Genomic DNA, 14934 nt, shown 5'->3' on the forward strand with positions numbered 1-14934 from the left:
TTGAGACTTTGCGCTTTCATTTAGCATAGGCGTCAAGTTGGGTACCTTCAAGGCCGCTCGAACAAGAGCCGCATTAGACCAACAGCACTCCAAAGTAGTACTGGTATCCCTTGGCTATGTAGCAGATTTTGTACAACAATCTTGCGCATTCGCCGCATCGCCATCGTATAGTACACTCTTGTTCACTTCTTGAGTGCTCGGCGCAACATCCAGTCCAGGGTTCTTGTCAAAGAAGTTGACCGGCTTCAGCCCAACCACCATCTTCTCACATGGCATGACTGGCCAGTCCTCAATCCTTGGATTATGTGTTGACCCGAAAGTATGCCAGACCACGACATCCTCGTTCCTGACACTCGCTTGCTTTTTGTCTCCAGCTCTCTTTTCAATCGCACTCGCAATCCCATCACCACCCATCGACTGCATCGTGTATTTTCCTGCAGGGAACATCTCATCTTCGCGGTACTTTGTCACCCATACTGCATGCTGGCCGTACTCGGATCGGCGAGCGTGGAAAGATGAGGGATGCGCGAGAAGCATCTGGCTATACGAGGGAAGCAGCTTGAAGCCTACTGGCGTCTGTGTCATGGCGTTGGTCTCTGCTTCGTTGACGATCTTGAACACGCGATTCTTGGTCAGATCGAAGTCGAATCCACCTTCGCGCTCGATGTAATTGGTGCGAGTCTCATATCCGACGCCGAAAGGGTTGTGTACGTCTGGATCATCGATAGGCATCGCGTGCGACTCTTCGATTACGACGGAATTCTTTTGGCCGTCAATAGCAGGGTCAATTCGCAAGCAGAAAAGGTGTTGATGGTATGGTGCAAGCACGCCGGGTGCTACGATGGTACCAAAGGGCGGTTTGGGCTCACCGAGAGCGATGGGTGCGGTAGAGAGGATACCGGTTGCCCGAACTTCGTAGTTGATCGACGCATCTTGACCGAAATGGAAGGCGAAAATGTATTCGTAGTTGCTTACAGTGATGATCGTTTGCAATACAAGAATGCGCGAGCGTGTCACCACAGCATGCCCTGTGCGGAAATTTGTATGCTTCCAAAGTATCCCGTCGTCCTGTTCATGCAGGCAGACTACATTCGGCAGTTTCAGTGGGAGGCCGGAGGACGTATTGTGCCAACCGTCAAAGTACTTGATAGTGCCTGGTTCGTTATCAGTACTGCCGAAGCCCTGCATGATGCAACAAGACCTACCAAGGCAATCACAGCCCAGTCGCAGATTGTTCGCATTGATACCTGCACCATCGTTTCCCAAGTCAAACGCTCCTTTCCTTGGAAACGGAGCTCGTGGATCACCGTAAGGTACGAACATCTCTGCCAAAGATAGGCGATAAAATAGGCTTCGCCCGTCGTATCGAATGTCATGCAAAGTCAGACCCTCGCGATAATTAAATCCCACTCTAAACGTCCACTTCTCCCAGCTAACCCTATGGCCATTGATCTTGAATGATGGGCCTTCTGGCTGGACAACTTGGTACGGTTTTGTAGTCGTACGAGGACTGGATCGCAGATCGGGATGATACTCGCTCGCATCTGTGGCATGAATCTTCCGTCGGTCGAAAGAACGCATCTCGTTGTGAATCTGTTCATTGCTTGAAGTAGGTAGACGATAGATTTTGGTGACTTCCAGGTCTTCAGAAACTTCGGCGCAGACGTCGAGTGGGTAGGCGTAGTAGTTTGCGTCTGTGTGGGCTGTGAGTTGAAGATAAAACCAGCACTGCAATTCGAGTCAGCATTTTGGAGTTTTGAAATCGGAAGTTCGAGGCAATACCATTGATATGCGACGAGACATATCATTTGAACCGTCAGTAGCATAAGCCCATGGTTCGACAATCACAGATGCGCCTTCTGGTAGATTGAGCGTTTCAATTTCTGCCTGGACTTTCGGGTCGCGCAAGCACGCCTCTTCAACCTCTTTCGTATACGCTGCGTCAATGTACGAGTGCTTTCCTTCAAGGTGCTGTTTCCCGATGACATTATTACTGTCAATGGCAACCATGAGTTCGAATAGGTCATTTGCGCCATTCTTGCTTCTCACAAGGATCTCCACGCGAGCGCAACGACTGATCTTCGGTAGTGCTTGATCATGCCGATGCTCTGCTTCGATGTATGTGACGAGCTCGTCTTTTGGGGGTTCTCTCAAAGTGATGACCCTAAAGTTCAAAGCCAGACCTTCAAACGATGATTGAGCTGCGTTGACTACCTGTATTCATGTAAACATACGATCAGGAATGGTGTGTATAAATCATCAACCTTCGTTATCTCTTCCGGCGTAAGCGGGTCAAGCGGATGGGGCGTGGACGCCATAATCTCGTTTTACAAGGCTTCGGAGCGCAAACGTTCTCAGAACAGCAGCAACGGTTTTGTGTACTCTTTATCGCACAAATGGACGAAACAGAGATCCTTATATAAAGACCCCAAGTCTTGGTGGTCTCCGATAGGATGTTCCTTGTGATTGGCCAGGTGCGACCTCGGAAGTTTAGCGCGGAACGCTTCGCCTGCGCCTGCCTCCAAAGGTTCGTCTCGGACATCATCACCTCCAAAGGTAACAAGCATTCCCACAACGCCACACCTCCAAAGGTAACCCGGAGAGGGGTTGCGATACTTCATCTGCGCAATCATAATATGGTGAATATTATGACGTATGTTACGTAATTCGACCCCAATCTGCAATCATCAGTTTCGCTTCGCGATCGCTCAGCCGACCAGGAAAACGAGGCTACAAAATCGCAATTAGCATCGCAATCTAGTATTAGTGAAGCTGTATCCATCTCAGGATATGACGACCAGCAGTCTTCGAATCATGATATCGATACGATGACTATATACCTTTGTCTCTTCTACACATCGCAATTCACGGTGCTCAACGGCCCTGCAGCACCGGAATAGAGATTCTTAACGTCAAGCGCAAGGCTTCTCTTATCAGATGTTCCATCGACTAGGCCACCAGGCGATAGGAGAAAGAGAATATGTTTCAATCAGCTCCACGCGTAGTCAGTGGTAGCGAGCAAGCTTGGCTGACGTACACACAGCGCATGCGCAAAGCACAAATGCTCGTAGCAAAACAGTTCAGAGGCTGCTGGAGTGAATTTAGAATCGTTCGGACTCAGAATACCAGCCAATATTCTAGTGTCTGCACAGGTACTAGAACAGCCTTTGGTTGTATATGTACCAGCTCTTCGCTGAGTTGAAACCTTTTCGCACACCACTGTAACCACCACCCACTCTTATTTTCGTCCAGGAAAGAATATCAAGGTATTGCAGAACTGGTAAGTATTCAACAACGTTCCTCCCTAAGCTCTTTCTGATATGCATATCAGCTAGCATGTGGTCTTCAGATGACTCTGGCTCTGACTACGACTTCGGCGGCACCTGGAATGACTTCAAGGGCACCTGGAATGACTACAACTGTATCTGGGGTGATTATGGCTTTGGATACGACGACTATGACTACGGAGGGCCATTTCCACTAGACTTCCTTCCTTTCCGTAACCTTTGCGAGGCTGCGATTGGCTATCTCGATACCCAGAAAGAGTACTCTCTATATGATTCGACAATGATCGAGTTCATTGCCATTGCTGAAGCTGGTACCTCCGCTATGACCTGGGTGTATGAGCTAAAGTTCTACAAATTCCTCTATCTACCACCTGAGCTACGCTTCAATGTGTATACTCATTTGTTGAAGGCTGCGCACAGCTACCAGGAGCTAGCGAAACATTTGCACGTCGACCGGTTCAACAATCCATGTTGCACCTGGCGCTGGCCCAACGAACTCACCATTTGCGACCGGCATTCAGGAAACGAGCTACCCACGGCGGAGTATGCGCCCTGGCTCCCTGATCTCGCCTTCACAAACAAGCAGGTACTGGGAGAAGTCACCATATGCATGCTCTCGACAACGAAATGGTTCGACTTCAAGTACGAGGAACACAAGCCTTCCAAGATTGTCCGTTTGTTCACAGACTTCCCCTCCACTTTCCCCACGGTCATGGTCAACGGCGTGGCTACCACCGAAGCCTTTGCAGCTATCAAGTGTATCTATTTCCCACACGAGTGCAAGTATAACTAATTTCGTATCGGGCGTGTCGTAGACGAAAAGAATCCCGACGTCACACTCATGATAAAGTGCACAAACCTAGACACTATCGCGATGGTGTTCAACTTCCACCAGCTTATCAAGACTCCGTGAGCCCCACCACCGCGAGATCTGGAAGGCTTCCTGGACTTCTTCCATTTCGAGCCAATGCTTGAACACAGCAGCGTGAATAACGTGTATCTCGAGGGAGTCTATCCAAGGGAAAGGGAGGGACAAACCATGACCTGCTTATACGAGTTCGGCAAGTATCAAAATTCATTGATCAGTAACACATGAAAAGTCACTGTTGAAGATGAATACATACAGAGCTCTTAGTGTATTGTTTCTCGCTCTGGACGATCATGTGATCACCTCCACCTATGATACGGATTCCTTCCACAAATTCCTTTCAGAATTACCCAATAAATTAGACAACACGTGTATTTTAGCGAGTTGCGTTTTACGTTTCTACGCCCGCTTGGTGTTCTGAGATAACAGAGGAAGAGGGGAAAAAGCTAGCCAGTATGGGTAAGACCGATAACTGTCCCATCTGATTTCCCCTGCTCTTTCAATATTCGGGCAATGTTGTCGAACATGAATTGATGGAGGTTTCTAAAGCCTTAGGTCACACAATTGTTAGCTAGGCCCTGATAGAAGATATTTGGACTTACTAAAAGAATCGCCAAAGCAGGACCACGTCGACGACATAAGAAACGAATGATCACCAACTTGTCGCAGCTCCTCAAAGCTCCAGAAGCCAGCCAGAACTCCTCCTTCGCCGTTCAATCTCTTATAGTAAAATGGTGCATTTCCCATTTCCCATGTCATTCTTAGGCCTTCCTCATTATCATACAGCTCAAAGGTGGTCAAAACTTCCTTGATGACAATTGGATCAAGTGCCGATTCCCAATCAACTGCGAAGGTACGCGAAGACCCAAGGTCGAATCCTTTGCCTGTCGTGTTGGTAACATTCAACCCGAGGAAGGCTAAGTCACCAAAGGACGACGCAGCAATACCAGAAACGTCATCAACACTGGCAAGGAAGAATCCATATGAAGCAACCGCTGCGTAAGAGGTTCCCGGAGGGCACTGGCATGGTTGGATAGACGCACCGCAAGCAGCTAGAATGTCGCGTGTGATCGGAGAGTCGTTATGAGCGGAACGAGAGTACGCGACGGGCGCTAGCGCGAAGGCTAGGAGAGGAATGAAGGCTTTGTAAATCATGTTTGGCGAGAAATTTAAGCGCAGTAGTAGGCAGGTGATAGAGGTCTTCTGACACAGAGGGTAACAGTAGATTAGATAGTGAGTGAAAAGGCGTGAAGTTTAGAAAGCTCTTATATGTGTCGCAAGAGTAGTCTGTGTAATTGGCTAGAGTTACCCTGGCAATAGACTCCAGAAATGTCCTCGCTGTCGAGCTGTCATGTGCTAGTAGTTAGTTCCGTCTGACTAGACCTGACTATACATAAACGGGTCTTTTAATGATTGCTGACACTTGCATTAGAGCTACTTACCAAGCAAGTATCTGCAGACAAGTATAGAACCGTGATAAGCGACCAGCTTGATAGTCTACTCTTGATAACACTTTGCATTAGCTCGGAAGCTATTAACTAGAGTCGGTTAGCGCAGTTTCCAATCTACGGACGAAACAGGTCACTTACACGAGATGGCGAAGGTATAAGCCGCGTCTTGCATCGCACCCATGTTGCATTATTCTCACCAGTTATACTACAGTTCTCTGATCTCGATCTCCAAACCGCCATAGTTTCACGATACGCACAAGTACATAAGTCGCCCACCGGCCCTGGCGACCAGCGGCCTACAGCACTTCAAATCATCAAACTTGAGCATATGGAGAGAAAATTGATTAGGAAAAATATCTTGATCACAGGTTGCTTGTCAGGAATCGATCTGGAAACGGCGCGTGCCCTATTTGAAACAGGTGCCACACTATTCTTAACTGCGCGGTATGATTACAAGGCCGAAACCAACTTCTCTGCTCTCAATAAGTGCATTTGGAGCTGCTGATTTGGTGATCAAAGTGCGTGTTACGCAGGGAAGCGCGTTGCTAGGTGGGGCACGGCAATGTTGGTATCTTCTCTGGGATCCTATAAAAGCTAGTAGAGATGTAGCGGACAAAAGATTTAACTACAAGACCAGCGGCAGTGGAATACAAAGCAGTGGTTCTGGCAGTTGATGCAATCGATCTTACTTTATGACCAAGAAGCGCAGATCACAGGCCCTCCAAGCTGATCGATAGAACGACACTCATCTTGTGAGCTGATGATCTCTGACTGAGTGAGTTTACTACTATAGATAGATATATGGTTTGCAGGTCGCAAGCGTTGGAAAATCCCACTATATTTGCGGCAGCTTGGGCGACTGAAAATGAAGGACAGTGTGAAGGATAGTAAGAAACAGCACGACAACGCGCTAAACGAGGAGATGGTTCGGAAAGACTTCGGCGTGCATCGTCTGCTGCTCTGTGCCAAAAGGGAGGCTGCAATTATCAACAGCTGACATCTAATCTGCTCCGCTTACTGCACTCCTACTAACCTCAAGGCAACAGCATTGTTTTAGATCAAATGTAAACGCAATTCAAAGGACACCGCGCAGTGTCACACACCAACAGAATCAATGCCGAAATAAGCCAAGAAGATATCATGAGAGAAGGGAACCCGTTCAATAGTCCACAGCTAGTATCTGCCTCCCTCGTCGCAAATCTTATGAAATACCTCAGTCGTGTGCGCCCACATCTTTTCCTCGGCGCCCTCGGCCCGCATATTAGCCGCCCTCTTTGTGTCAGGCTGGGCCTCGCCGTTCCAGGATAGCTGGTAATGACCACTCCCTTCGACACCATCACCGCCGTTCACAACACCCTGTACTCCTTCGGCCTTTGCTCTGGGTGAATAGCGCGAGGCAGTCGCTTCAAATAAATGTCTCTCACCGCTTTCCTTCGTGCTCACTGAGAATGGCGACAGCAGAGCATAGACGGGCTTGAGCCATGGGTTGCGGCCACCGGAAGTCTCGACGATACCCGGCTGCTCGTGGATAAAGGAGGTGTTGGGCCATTGTTTCGCCAGATGCTCAATGGCAAAGTTGCCTAGGGCACTCCCATGGGTCGCGCAATTCTTAAGAGAGAATTTGTTCTTGAGTGAAGGGTCGGAGAAATCGAAGTCATTATTCTTTCCGAGCGCAGGATCGTACACGGACACGACGCGCGACAACGTCGCCTCAGGATCATCACTCTTGGCCGCTGCGTCCAGCAGAGGTGCTAGATTATGCATGAAACGCGCTCTCGCGTAATAGTGAAGGGCGAACTTGTGGTCTAGGCCCTCCTTGGTCTCGTTTCGGCCCTTGAAGGTCATATAGCCGATTGTCATGAACAACAGATTCACCTTCTGCTCCTTCGCCTGGATCTCCTTGCACGCCTCATCCACTTTGCGCAGCAGACTTACGTCTTGCTGTATAAAGTTGACCTTGCAGGATGAGTTGATGGCTTTGAGCTCATTGGTGATTTTGGCAGCTTCCGTGGCATTGCGGCCGATTAGGTAAATGTGGGGAGAGCGGGTGTTGCGTGCAAACTCTAAGGCAGTATAATGGCCGATGCCTGAGGTGCCACCGACGAAGATGGCGACGAGGTTGGGAGCGAAGGATGAGAGGGTCGCATTGTGGGCGCGGACGTCGCTGAGAGAGACCATGTCGGATGTCAGGCTCAGGGTTGATGTGCGGAAGGATTGGACGCGGGAATGGGTGTGAAATCGGTCTACTCTGCGTGTCCGGATGTTCGTGGGATGGCAAGCTGTAGACTGGCAATTTACAGGTTGGTAAGCTATAGAGGCTGGGAGCGTGGATAAGATTGCCCCTTTGTTTCGTATATGGGGAATGTAGGATATTGGTATGCTACGCTAGTCAGGCATGTTTATGCCCATCGTTTAGATTGCTAGAAAAAAGCTTATCAATAGTTTCGCTCTGATTATTCTGGTAATCCAGACGGAGTCAGAGAGACAGACGGATAAATGAACTGGCAATCATGCTGCAATGGCCGATAGCTTACATCGTCTAGATTACTAGATTGAGATTAGCATATAGCATCCCTGAGCGTCTTAGCGCGACCATGTTGGCCAATTAGATAGCACACGGATGATGCGTGTGCTCTTTGCCCGGCTAAGCTGCTGAACTACTACTGAGAAGGAGTTCTTCCTGACGGCCCGTCTCGTTAGTCAGTAGCTCTGTAAGCTACGTCTGTTACAATCACCAAGAAACAAGGCACAATGTTGGCAGATGATAACGTGGCTGGGGATAATGCTAATGATTGGAAGCTCAGCAGCATCTGTCGGCCTTGCCAAGCATCGACATCAGGAGACGAGGCCCGGCAGTCATGAGACTCCTATGGACCCAGGAAAACCCAGGATCTCAAAAACGAAGATAGAATAGAAAAGGAAGCTCTGCGTAACGTACATTATCGCTATATAGGACTGTGAAACCTATCAATGATATATATCTGTGTGCCTGACTCTCGTAATCTTCGCTGTAAATCAAGAATTTGCGCCGATGAGAACATACCACAACGTTACCGCGTCCTCATACCGTCGCTCTGGCCAGGCAATACGTTTCAATACGTTCTCCACATCACTCCAGCCCCATATATCTCGAGATCCTCCCCAAGCCGTTATCTCAGCAGCAACACTGTGATATAATTGTTCAACTAGACTCGAACCGCACAAATCGCACAAAGCTTTCCAGAACCTCTTTAACGTAAGTGCAGCTGAAAAAGCTATCCAGATCCACAGATCAGAGTTGAGTTGATGGAAAGGTTTTGTGAGGATGTTTGTATCACCACCCGTTAGCAAAAGATTGCAAAGGTGCGATGGGAGATCAATCTCAAGGGAGGGACCAAGCTTGCTCAGCCTGAGTACGCCGTACCAAAAGCAATATCGAGCTGCTGCGAATGTTCGCCATGTGCATCTCAGCTTGTCGGTCTCTCGGGTTTCACTGACAGAGTGATGCAAGCTGAAAAGTGATTCAGCGTGCAGGCGATTTGCGTTCAAAACGACTAGAGCAGCGTTCGCGGTCGACATTGGCCCTCCTTCTTGAATGTTCGACGTGCCAGTCGACGATCCAAGCACTGACACTAAAAATCTTAGTTCGTTGATAGGCTTGGCGATATCGACGATTTGATTGTTTTCAAGACTGGAACTGACGAAGAAATACGGCATCAGGCGTATGGATTCCACTACTCTGTCATGATCCTTAGTGCACGGTTGAGATAGTGGTAAAGATGGTCTGTTTGAGAATCCGCAGCTGTGATCAAGGCGAGAGGTCGCTTCGATGATGGCTTGCGCCCTATTTGTATGAGCAATTTAAAACACCCCAAAACGTTTTTGCTCTTACAGAATATTGTAACGAGTCACCAAATCGGATGTTTCGATGCTTTCTTGACTAGTCACAGCAGTAGAAAAGTATATCTGCTGCTGTCTGAACTCAAGAAGCCTCTTCAGGCCCGCAAGATGATGCTTGGCAGCCGTATCATGCCCAAGATAAGCCTAACCCCACCGAAAGTGTCAGCCAAAGCGTGTGAAGGACCTGTGCTGCTACCAACCTCAGTTAGAAGGAGGGTTCCAATCAGGGTTAAGCACTGGGTCTTCAATTGTGTCTTTGGGTGAGACAACCACGTATTAATGGTGCGCAAGCTTTCGAGCTTGTGATGTAAGTACACTGTTTCAAAGTCGCGTAATCCACCTGCATGGCCAGCAAAGAAAGCCGCAGAAATTAACATCAAGGCACGGCAGAATGCTGAATCCGTGTTTTTCGATGCTACGCTGAGAAAGGATCAGTTTGATGTTGTTGGTTGTCTAGAGGATTTGTCTGAAGTACTTTTCTTTCCACAAGCGTGTAGGAATGAAATGACCAACTGGTGCATTGGTCTGCATAACTGTGATTCCGTGTTAGTGTGTAGAGCTGCGTGTTATATCATAGACAAGCACCCTACAGAACTCGAGCACTTCCATAGATCGAAATGGCATGGCAATTGGAAGTGCATCAAAAGGATCCCCTCGAGCTCCGGAGATCTGAGGCGTGATCTGCCAAGGCGCTGCAAGACCCGGAACTTTTGCCTTACTACGTAGGCTCATCACTGACTGGCCTAATGGCGCATACACACATTTCTTGAATGCCCTCTCACAATTCAAGCTGTAATGTTAGTGTTATATACATGATACCCATATAGTGTATATTTACCAGTGTGGTCGCTGTTCCTCGCATCGTATATGTCGTCCTCTACATGTTAAACATCCTGTCCGACTTCGAGTGTGCTTCTGTCGTACCCTCAACAGTAGTTCTGGCCCCGCCATACGTTATGAAATAACTACGTCCACAACGAATCTGTGTAGAAAGTGTAGGGTTAAGGAAAACTGTTTAGGCAATCGAGAAGATAACTAATTGTAATTAGGTAATTAGATAGATAAAGCTGCTACTAAGCGCTTCGGTCTAAGATATACTAACTCTAATTGTCATAGATCGAACTCGAACCCACGCCCTTTGACTTATCACGTGATACGCTAGCTAAGCGGGAGGATCCATGCGAGGAACAAGGCTATGCGTCGTGATTGTGTGAATGGCCGGAAGACCGGACGAAGCTAGAGATGCTAATGGCGAAGGACTGGCGTGGCGTAAGCCGCGTTGGTGATGTGGTCATGAGTCGTGAGTCGTGTTAGAGATCCCGACATGTCGGAGATGATCCTTGTTGGTGCTGATACGGATCTTGATTGCAGCCGTTGGCGAAGGATGCCTGAAAGCACAGGCCAAGTCAGGTATCTTTCGCGCGGACCGCGTACTCATCGTCCAAATCTACCAAGTAACTACTTGTAGCGAAGCTAGAAGCCCACAAGGTTCGCTGTTGGCTAACAGTATGACACACGGCGATGCTACACTCCCTGGGTTACCTGCGGAGCTCGTCCAGGACATCGCTATCCACCTGCCCTGCTCTTCAATCTTGAGCCTCAGCCTTACTTCGAAACGACTTTTTGCGAAATGCTACAATCGTCATGTGTTCAAGCGTAAGGCTGCCAACGCTATTTACTACGAAAAGTACCACGATATGGCATCGCTAGATCTCGATGCTGTCGAAGTTGAAAATTGGGAACTTCAGACGTGCGACTCCGAGGCGAGCGAAGAAGGCAGTGAAGATGAAGAGTGGTGGACAGAGTTTCAAGAGGACATTTCTCCAGAAGACGATTGGGACTACGCAGACTACGTGACCGAGGAGCAGTATAGACTAGAGAAAGCACACGAACAGCGTATTGCGACATGGCCTGATCGTACAGTCTTCGACAGCTTATCTGCTGGTGACAGCGCTCGTGTAGCCTTTGCCGTGGAGAAAGCGCAGCAATGGTTCAACGTGCCCATGGATCAACAACCAAAAAATCGATCATGTGACTGGAGGAAAGGAGTCTTCGCTTTCTGGCTGCCTCATCTGTTCACAATCAGACACCCATCAGTCTTTGCCCTGAAGCCTGAGCATCTTCATTTTTTGCTTTGCGAACCCACCGAAAATGAGAATCCTGAGTGTATCAAGAATTCTTGTCTGATCGAGTATCTCAATTCGGCATATTGCATGGTAATGCTTATGTTATCCCGAGTTGAGAAAATGGCTCTAGTACCAGAGGAATTGCGGTATGCACTAGCCACCGAACCTTTTTTAGGTAGCGGTTGCTTCCGACTCGATTTCCCGGACGTACTAATGGACATGACGTGGGTTATGACTCCAAATAAAGTGCGTTTGGATTTCGAAGACAGGTATACCACAATCCTGTATATGGTTTTCAAAATTTTCACAGCACGGAGCCCTCGCGATGTTCCTCTGCCATTAGTCGACCGATTGCCACTAAGCACACTCATAAAGAACCCGATACCCTTTCGAACACCAGGAGTTGAGATGCACGACATCCGAATGACACCTCAGGAAACCATAAACTTCCTTGACGGCATCTGGGTAGGCTGGTATGCTACCCAGGTCAACGAATCCATTACCGCGAAGCTCTCAAGAACGCAAAGCATACTCATTACTGCTCGAGAGGCTATTCCCAGTGACCCACCAGATTGCATAGCAATCATAAAGGGTCAACACAATTCGGACAGTTTTGCAACGTCTCAATTCCATGGGATCGTGAATAAACAAGGGGACGTTAGCATCTCCTATGAGTATGCGACAGAGCGAAGTCTGTGGCCACATCATGATATGCGTAGAGTGGGGAGGGAGGACCGGTGTTATGGATATATTACACCATTCGGCATTGTTGGATGGCTTGATCCTGCTGATAGGGTTGAGCACTGTTTTCGGGAAATGAGTGACATATTCTGGATGTATAGAAAAGAGTGGAGCTATCGTGAAGAGTAATCTTCAGCCTAGAGTGTTTAGCCTAAGAGATGATGGAGGTTTTCTAAAGGAGCTATATGCCTTATTCTGGCCAAGAAGACGCTGTCTTCCTCGCTTAGCCATGCATCGACAGCCGATCGTGCCCATAGTTACACGCCAGGCAAAGACCTCTCCACTGAAGAAGACGGTCCATTCCTGACGGTTTATTCTTCTGCCTTCCTGTAGCGCTACATAACCAGAACCTCTACCGTATACAAGAGCCCCGTTCGCCTGAGCTACATGCAAGAGTATGGACGGTAAGCAGTCGTGGTTGTCGCGTATTCTTCGATGGCGTGGTTATGGTTCCATCTGTCACAAGTAACACAAAGGATTCTCTCCTTGAAGGGTTGGGGGGGGAAGGAGTAGAAGACCAACCACACCTCCAACAGCAGTTAGTGATCACTGCGGGACGCGAGGTGATTACATAACTAAGATAACATCCTGCTAAGACTTCTACAGAGTATGCTATACTAATCTTGATTAAGTAATTTAGACGGCACGTACCTGTGCTTCTACAGAGCACGCTATACTAATCCTAATTAGGTAATCTAGACGGCGCGCACCTGTGCTTCTACAGAGCATGCTATACTAATGCACAATTGCTAAGCAATCTAACTACCTCGCCGACTCTTCTAATCGGATTGCAAAAACAATTGGAGCAAGGCAAAGTCTAAGCTTACTTCTGGTAACCTACACGACGCCTATTACTACGCAACCCGAGAATAAAGCCGGGTTAGTAGTTCATCCAGAAGTATAAATCCAAAGCCTTTGTTATAACTGTTGTCATCACCAGCAGTACCATACCTTCCATTGAACGAAAACAAAATGTCGGACCCACTGACTCCTTACGCGGAGAAATATCTTCAGCCTAACGGACCCGGCGATGCGCGTCCAACCGCTTTCCAGGTGATTCGCGACAACAATCTTGTTGGGAAATGGACTGGCAGAGTTGTGCTTGTAACAGGAGGCACTTCTGGAATTGGTATCGAGACAGCGCGAGCGCTCTTCGCTACTAACGCCGATGTCTTTATTACAGCTCGCGACCTAAACAAAGCCAGCAGGGTTATTGAAGATATCCGCAAATCAACCAAAGGTGATGGTAGGCTCGAAGCGATCGAGATGGACATGGACAAGCTTGAGTCAGTGAAATCTGCTGCTCAAGCTTTTCTCGACAAGTCTAGCAAGTTAAACGTGCTTGTAAACAACGCAGGTTAGTAGGGATATGATAAAACACTTGGAAGTTTGAAACTCACCTATTCATTAGGCATTATGGGTCTTCCGAAACGTAGCACCACCGTTGATGGTTTCGAGCGACAGTTTGGCGTTAACCACCTCGCCCACTTTACCTTGACTGCCCTGCTTCTCCCCACCCTCCTTAAGAGCACATCACCCGCCTTCAACTCCCGCGTCGTTATGCTCTCCTCCTCCGGACACCGTTACTCCACCGTTAACCTCGCCGACCCCGGCCTCGCCCAGAATTATGACGCATGGACAAGCTATGGGCAGTCCAAGACCGCCAACCTGTGGATGGCCAATTACATTGATCGCACGTACGGTTCGCGTGGCGTTCATGCTCTTGCCGTGCACCCTGGCGCCATTATCACTCCGCTCTATGTGCATGTCCAGAGTGTACCGTCGGATATGCCGCATGATTGGCAGACCAATCCTGCGGCGCAGGCATCCATGCAGTCGTGCGAGCAGGGTGCTTCAACGTCGACATGGGCAGCAACCGCACCGGCGCTGGAGGGAACTGGGGGGAAATATTTGTGCAATTGCGGCATTGGTGGACCAGCGAAGAATTTGAGTTCGATTTTGGACCCAGGATATGCTCCACATGCATTTGACGAGGAAGGGGAGATTACGTTATGGAATTTGAGCAGTGAACTGGCCAATGTTAAGATCGAGATGTAGTGTCACGGCTCGTAGGGGATCTCGTCTATCAACAGTGTTAGAGCCTACACTACAGTATCTGTGCGTTTAATAAGCATAGTCGCTAGTTAAGTACTCTAATGAACCGTTTTGTAAGGGCTACGACAAGCGTATCCCGGACCTGGTAGAGTAAGAAACTCAAGTATGGGTGAGCTGTTAGACAGCGACTTGATGTCTTTTTCGTGTTACAAAATAGGTAGTCGTTTATACTAAGCGGAAATAACATTCTGTCGCGGCTTAACGACGTCATGCTCCGATCGCAAATAGGTCTTCAGCCTTCCGGGGGGTTGACGGTCCGGCACGGGACGCAGAAGAAGTGGCCGTACCTATTAAGGTGCTGAATTTCTAGTTCGGTACTGGAGGCCACAATAGTAAGTATGTCATGCAAAAACCACGTCACAAGCAGGCAAAGAGGAAGCAGAAGCCAATCGGCGCAGCGTTACGTTGGCATTTCTGAGCTCCCGGACAGACTCGCCTGCTGTGTAGAATGTCCAATGCAGACGCAT

The 14934-nt window shown here is 48.5% G+C and overlaps 7 protein-coding genes across 7 annotated transcripts; 4 read left to right on the forward strand and 3 right to left on the reverse strand.

Annotated features, from left to right (window-relative positions):
* Positions 1 to 114: 114 nt before the first annotated feature.
* Positions 115 to 2318, reverse strand: GT037_008861 (uncharacterized protein; the record flags this gene model as incomplete). The annotated part of the gene is made up of 4 exons (XM_038933908.1): positions 115 to 1154; positions 1206 to 1728; positions 1783 to 2214; positions 2265 to 2318. 4 exons carry the CDS (start codon positions 2316 to 2318, stop codon positions 115 to 117), a joined length of 2049 nt encoding a protein of 682 aa, XP_038783253.1.
* Positions 2319 to 3336: 1018 nt separating this feature from the next.
* On the forward strand, positions 3337 to 4080 carry GT037_008862 (uncharacterized protein; the record flags this gene model as incomplete). The annotated part of the gene is made up of 1 exon (XM_038933909.1): positions 3337 to 4080. One exon carries the CDS (start codon positions 3337 to 3339, stop codon positions 4078 to 4080), a length of 744 nt encoding a protein of 247 aa, XP_038783254.1.
* Positions 4081 to 4601: 521 nt separating this feature from the next.
* Positions 4602 to 5310, reverse strand: GT037_008863 (uncharacterized protein; the record flags this gene model as incomplete). The annotated part of the gene is made up of 2 exons (XM_038933910.1): positions 4602 to 4705; positions 4758 to 5310. The coding sequence occupies 2 exons, from the start codon at positions 5308 to 5310 to the stop codon at positions 4602 to 4604; spliced, it is 657 nt and encodes a 218-aa protein (XP_038783255.1).
* A 624-nt stretch (positions 5311 to 5934) lies between these two features.
* GT037_008864 (uncharacterized protein) lies at positions 5935 to 6111 on the forward strand (the record flags this gene model as incomplete). The annotated part of the gene is made up of 1 exon (XM_038933911.1): positions 5935 to 6111. The coding sequence occupies one exon, from the start codon at positions 5935 to 5937 to the stop codon at positions 6109 to 6111; it is 177 nt and encodes a 58-aa protein (XP_038783256.1).
* Positions 6112 to 6779: 668 nt separating this feature from the next.
* On the reverse strand, positions 6780 to 7784 carry GT037_008865 (uncharacterized protein; the record flags this gene model as incomplete). The annotated part of the gene is made up of 1 exon (XM_038933912.1): positions 6780 to 7784. One exon carries the CDS (start codon positions 7782 to 7784, stop codon positions 6780 to 6782), a length of 1005 nt encoding a protein of 334 aa, XP_038783257.1.
* Positions 7785 to 10993: 3209 nt separating this feature from the next.
* GT037_008866 (uncharacterized protein) lies at positions 10994 to 12481 on the forward strand (the record flags this gene model as incomplete). The annotated part of the gene is made up of 1 exon (XM_038933913.1): positions 10994 to 12481. One exon carries the CDS (start codon positions 10994 to 10996, stop codon positions 12479 to 12481), a length of 1488 nt encoding a protein of 495 aa, XP_038783258.1.
* An 843-nt stretch (positions 12482 to 13324) lies between these two features.
* GT037_008867 (uncharacterized protein) lies at positions 13325 to 14410 on the forward strand (the record flags this gene model as incomplete). Its single annotated transcript, XM_038933914.1, has 2 exons — positions 13325 to 13709; positions 13764 to 14410. 2 exons carry the CDS (start codon positions 13325 to 13327, stop codon positions 14408 to 14410), a joined length of 1032 nt encoding a protein of 343 aa, XP_038783259.1.
* Between the last annotated feature and the right edge of the window lie 524 nt (positions 14411 to 14934).

This window comes from Alternaria burnsii, assembly GCF_013036055.1.
Source record: "Alternaria burnsii strain CBS107.38 chromosome Unknown 697, whole genome shotgun sequence".
Taxonomy (NCBI): Eukaryota; Fungi; Ascomycota; class Dothideomycetes; order Pleosporales; family Pleosporaceae; genus Alternaria; species Alternaria burnsii.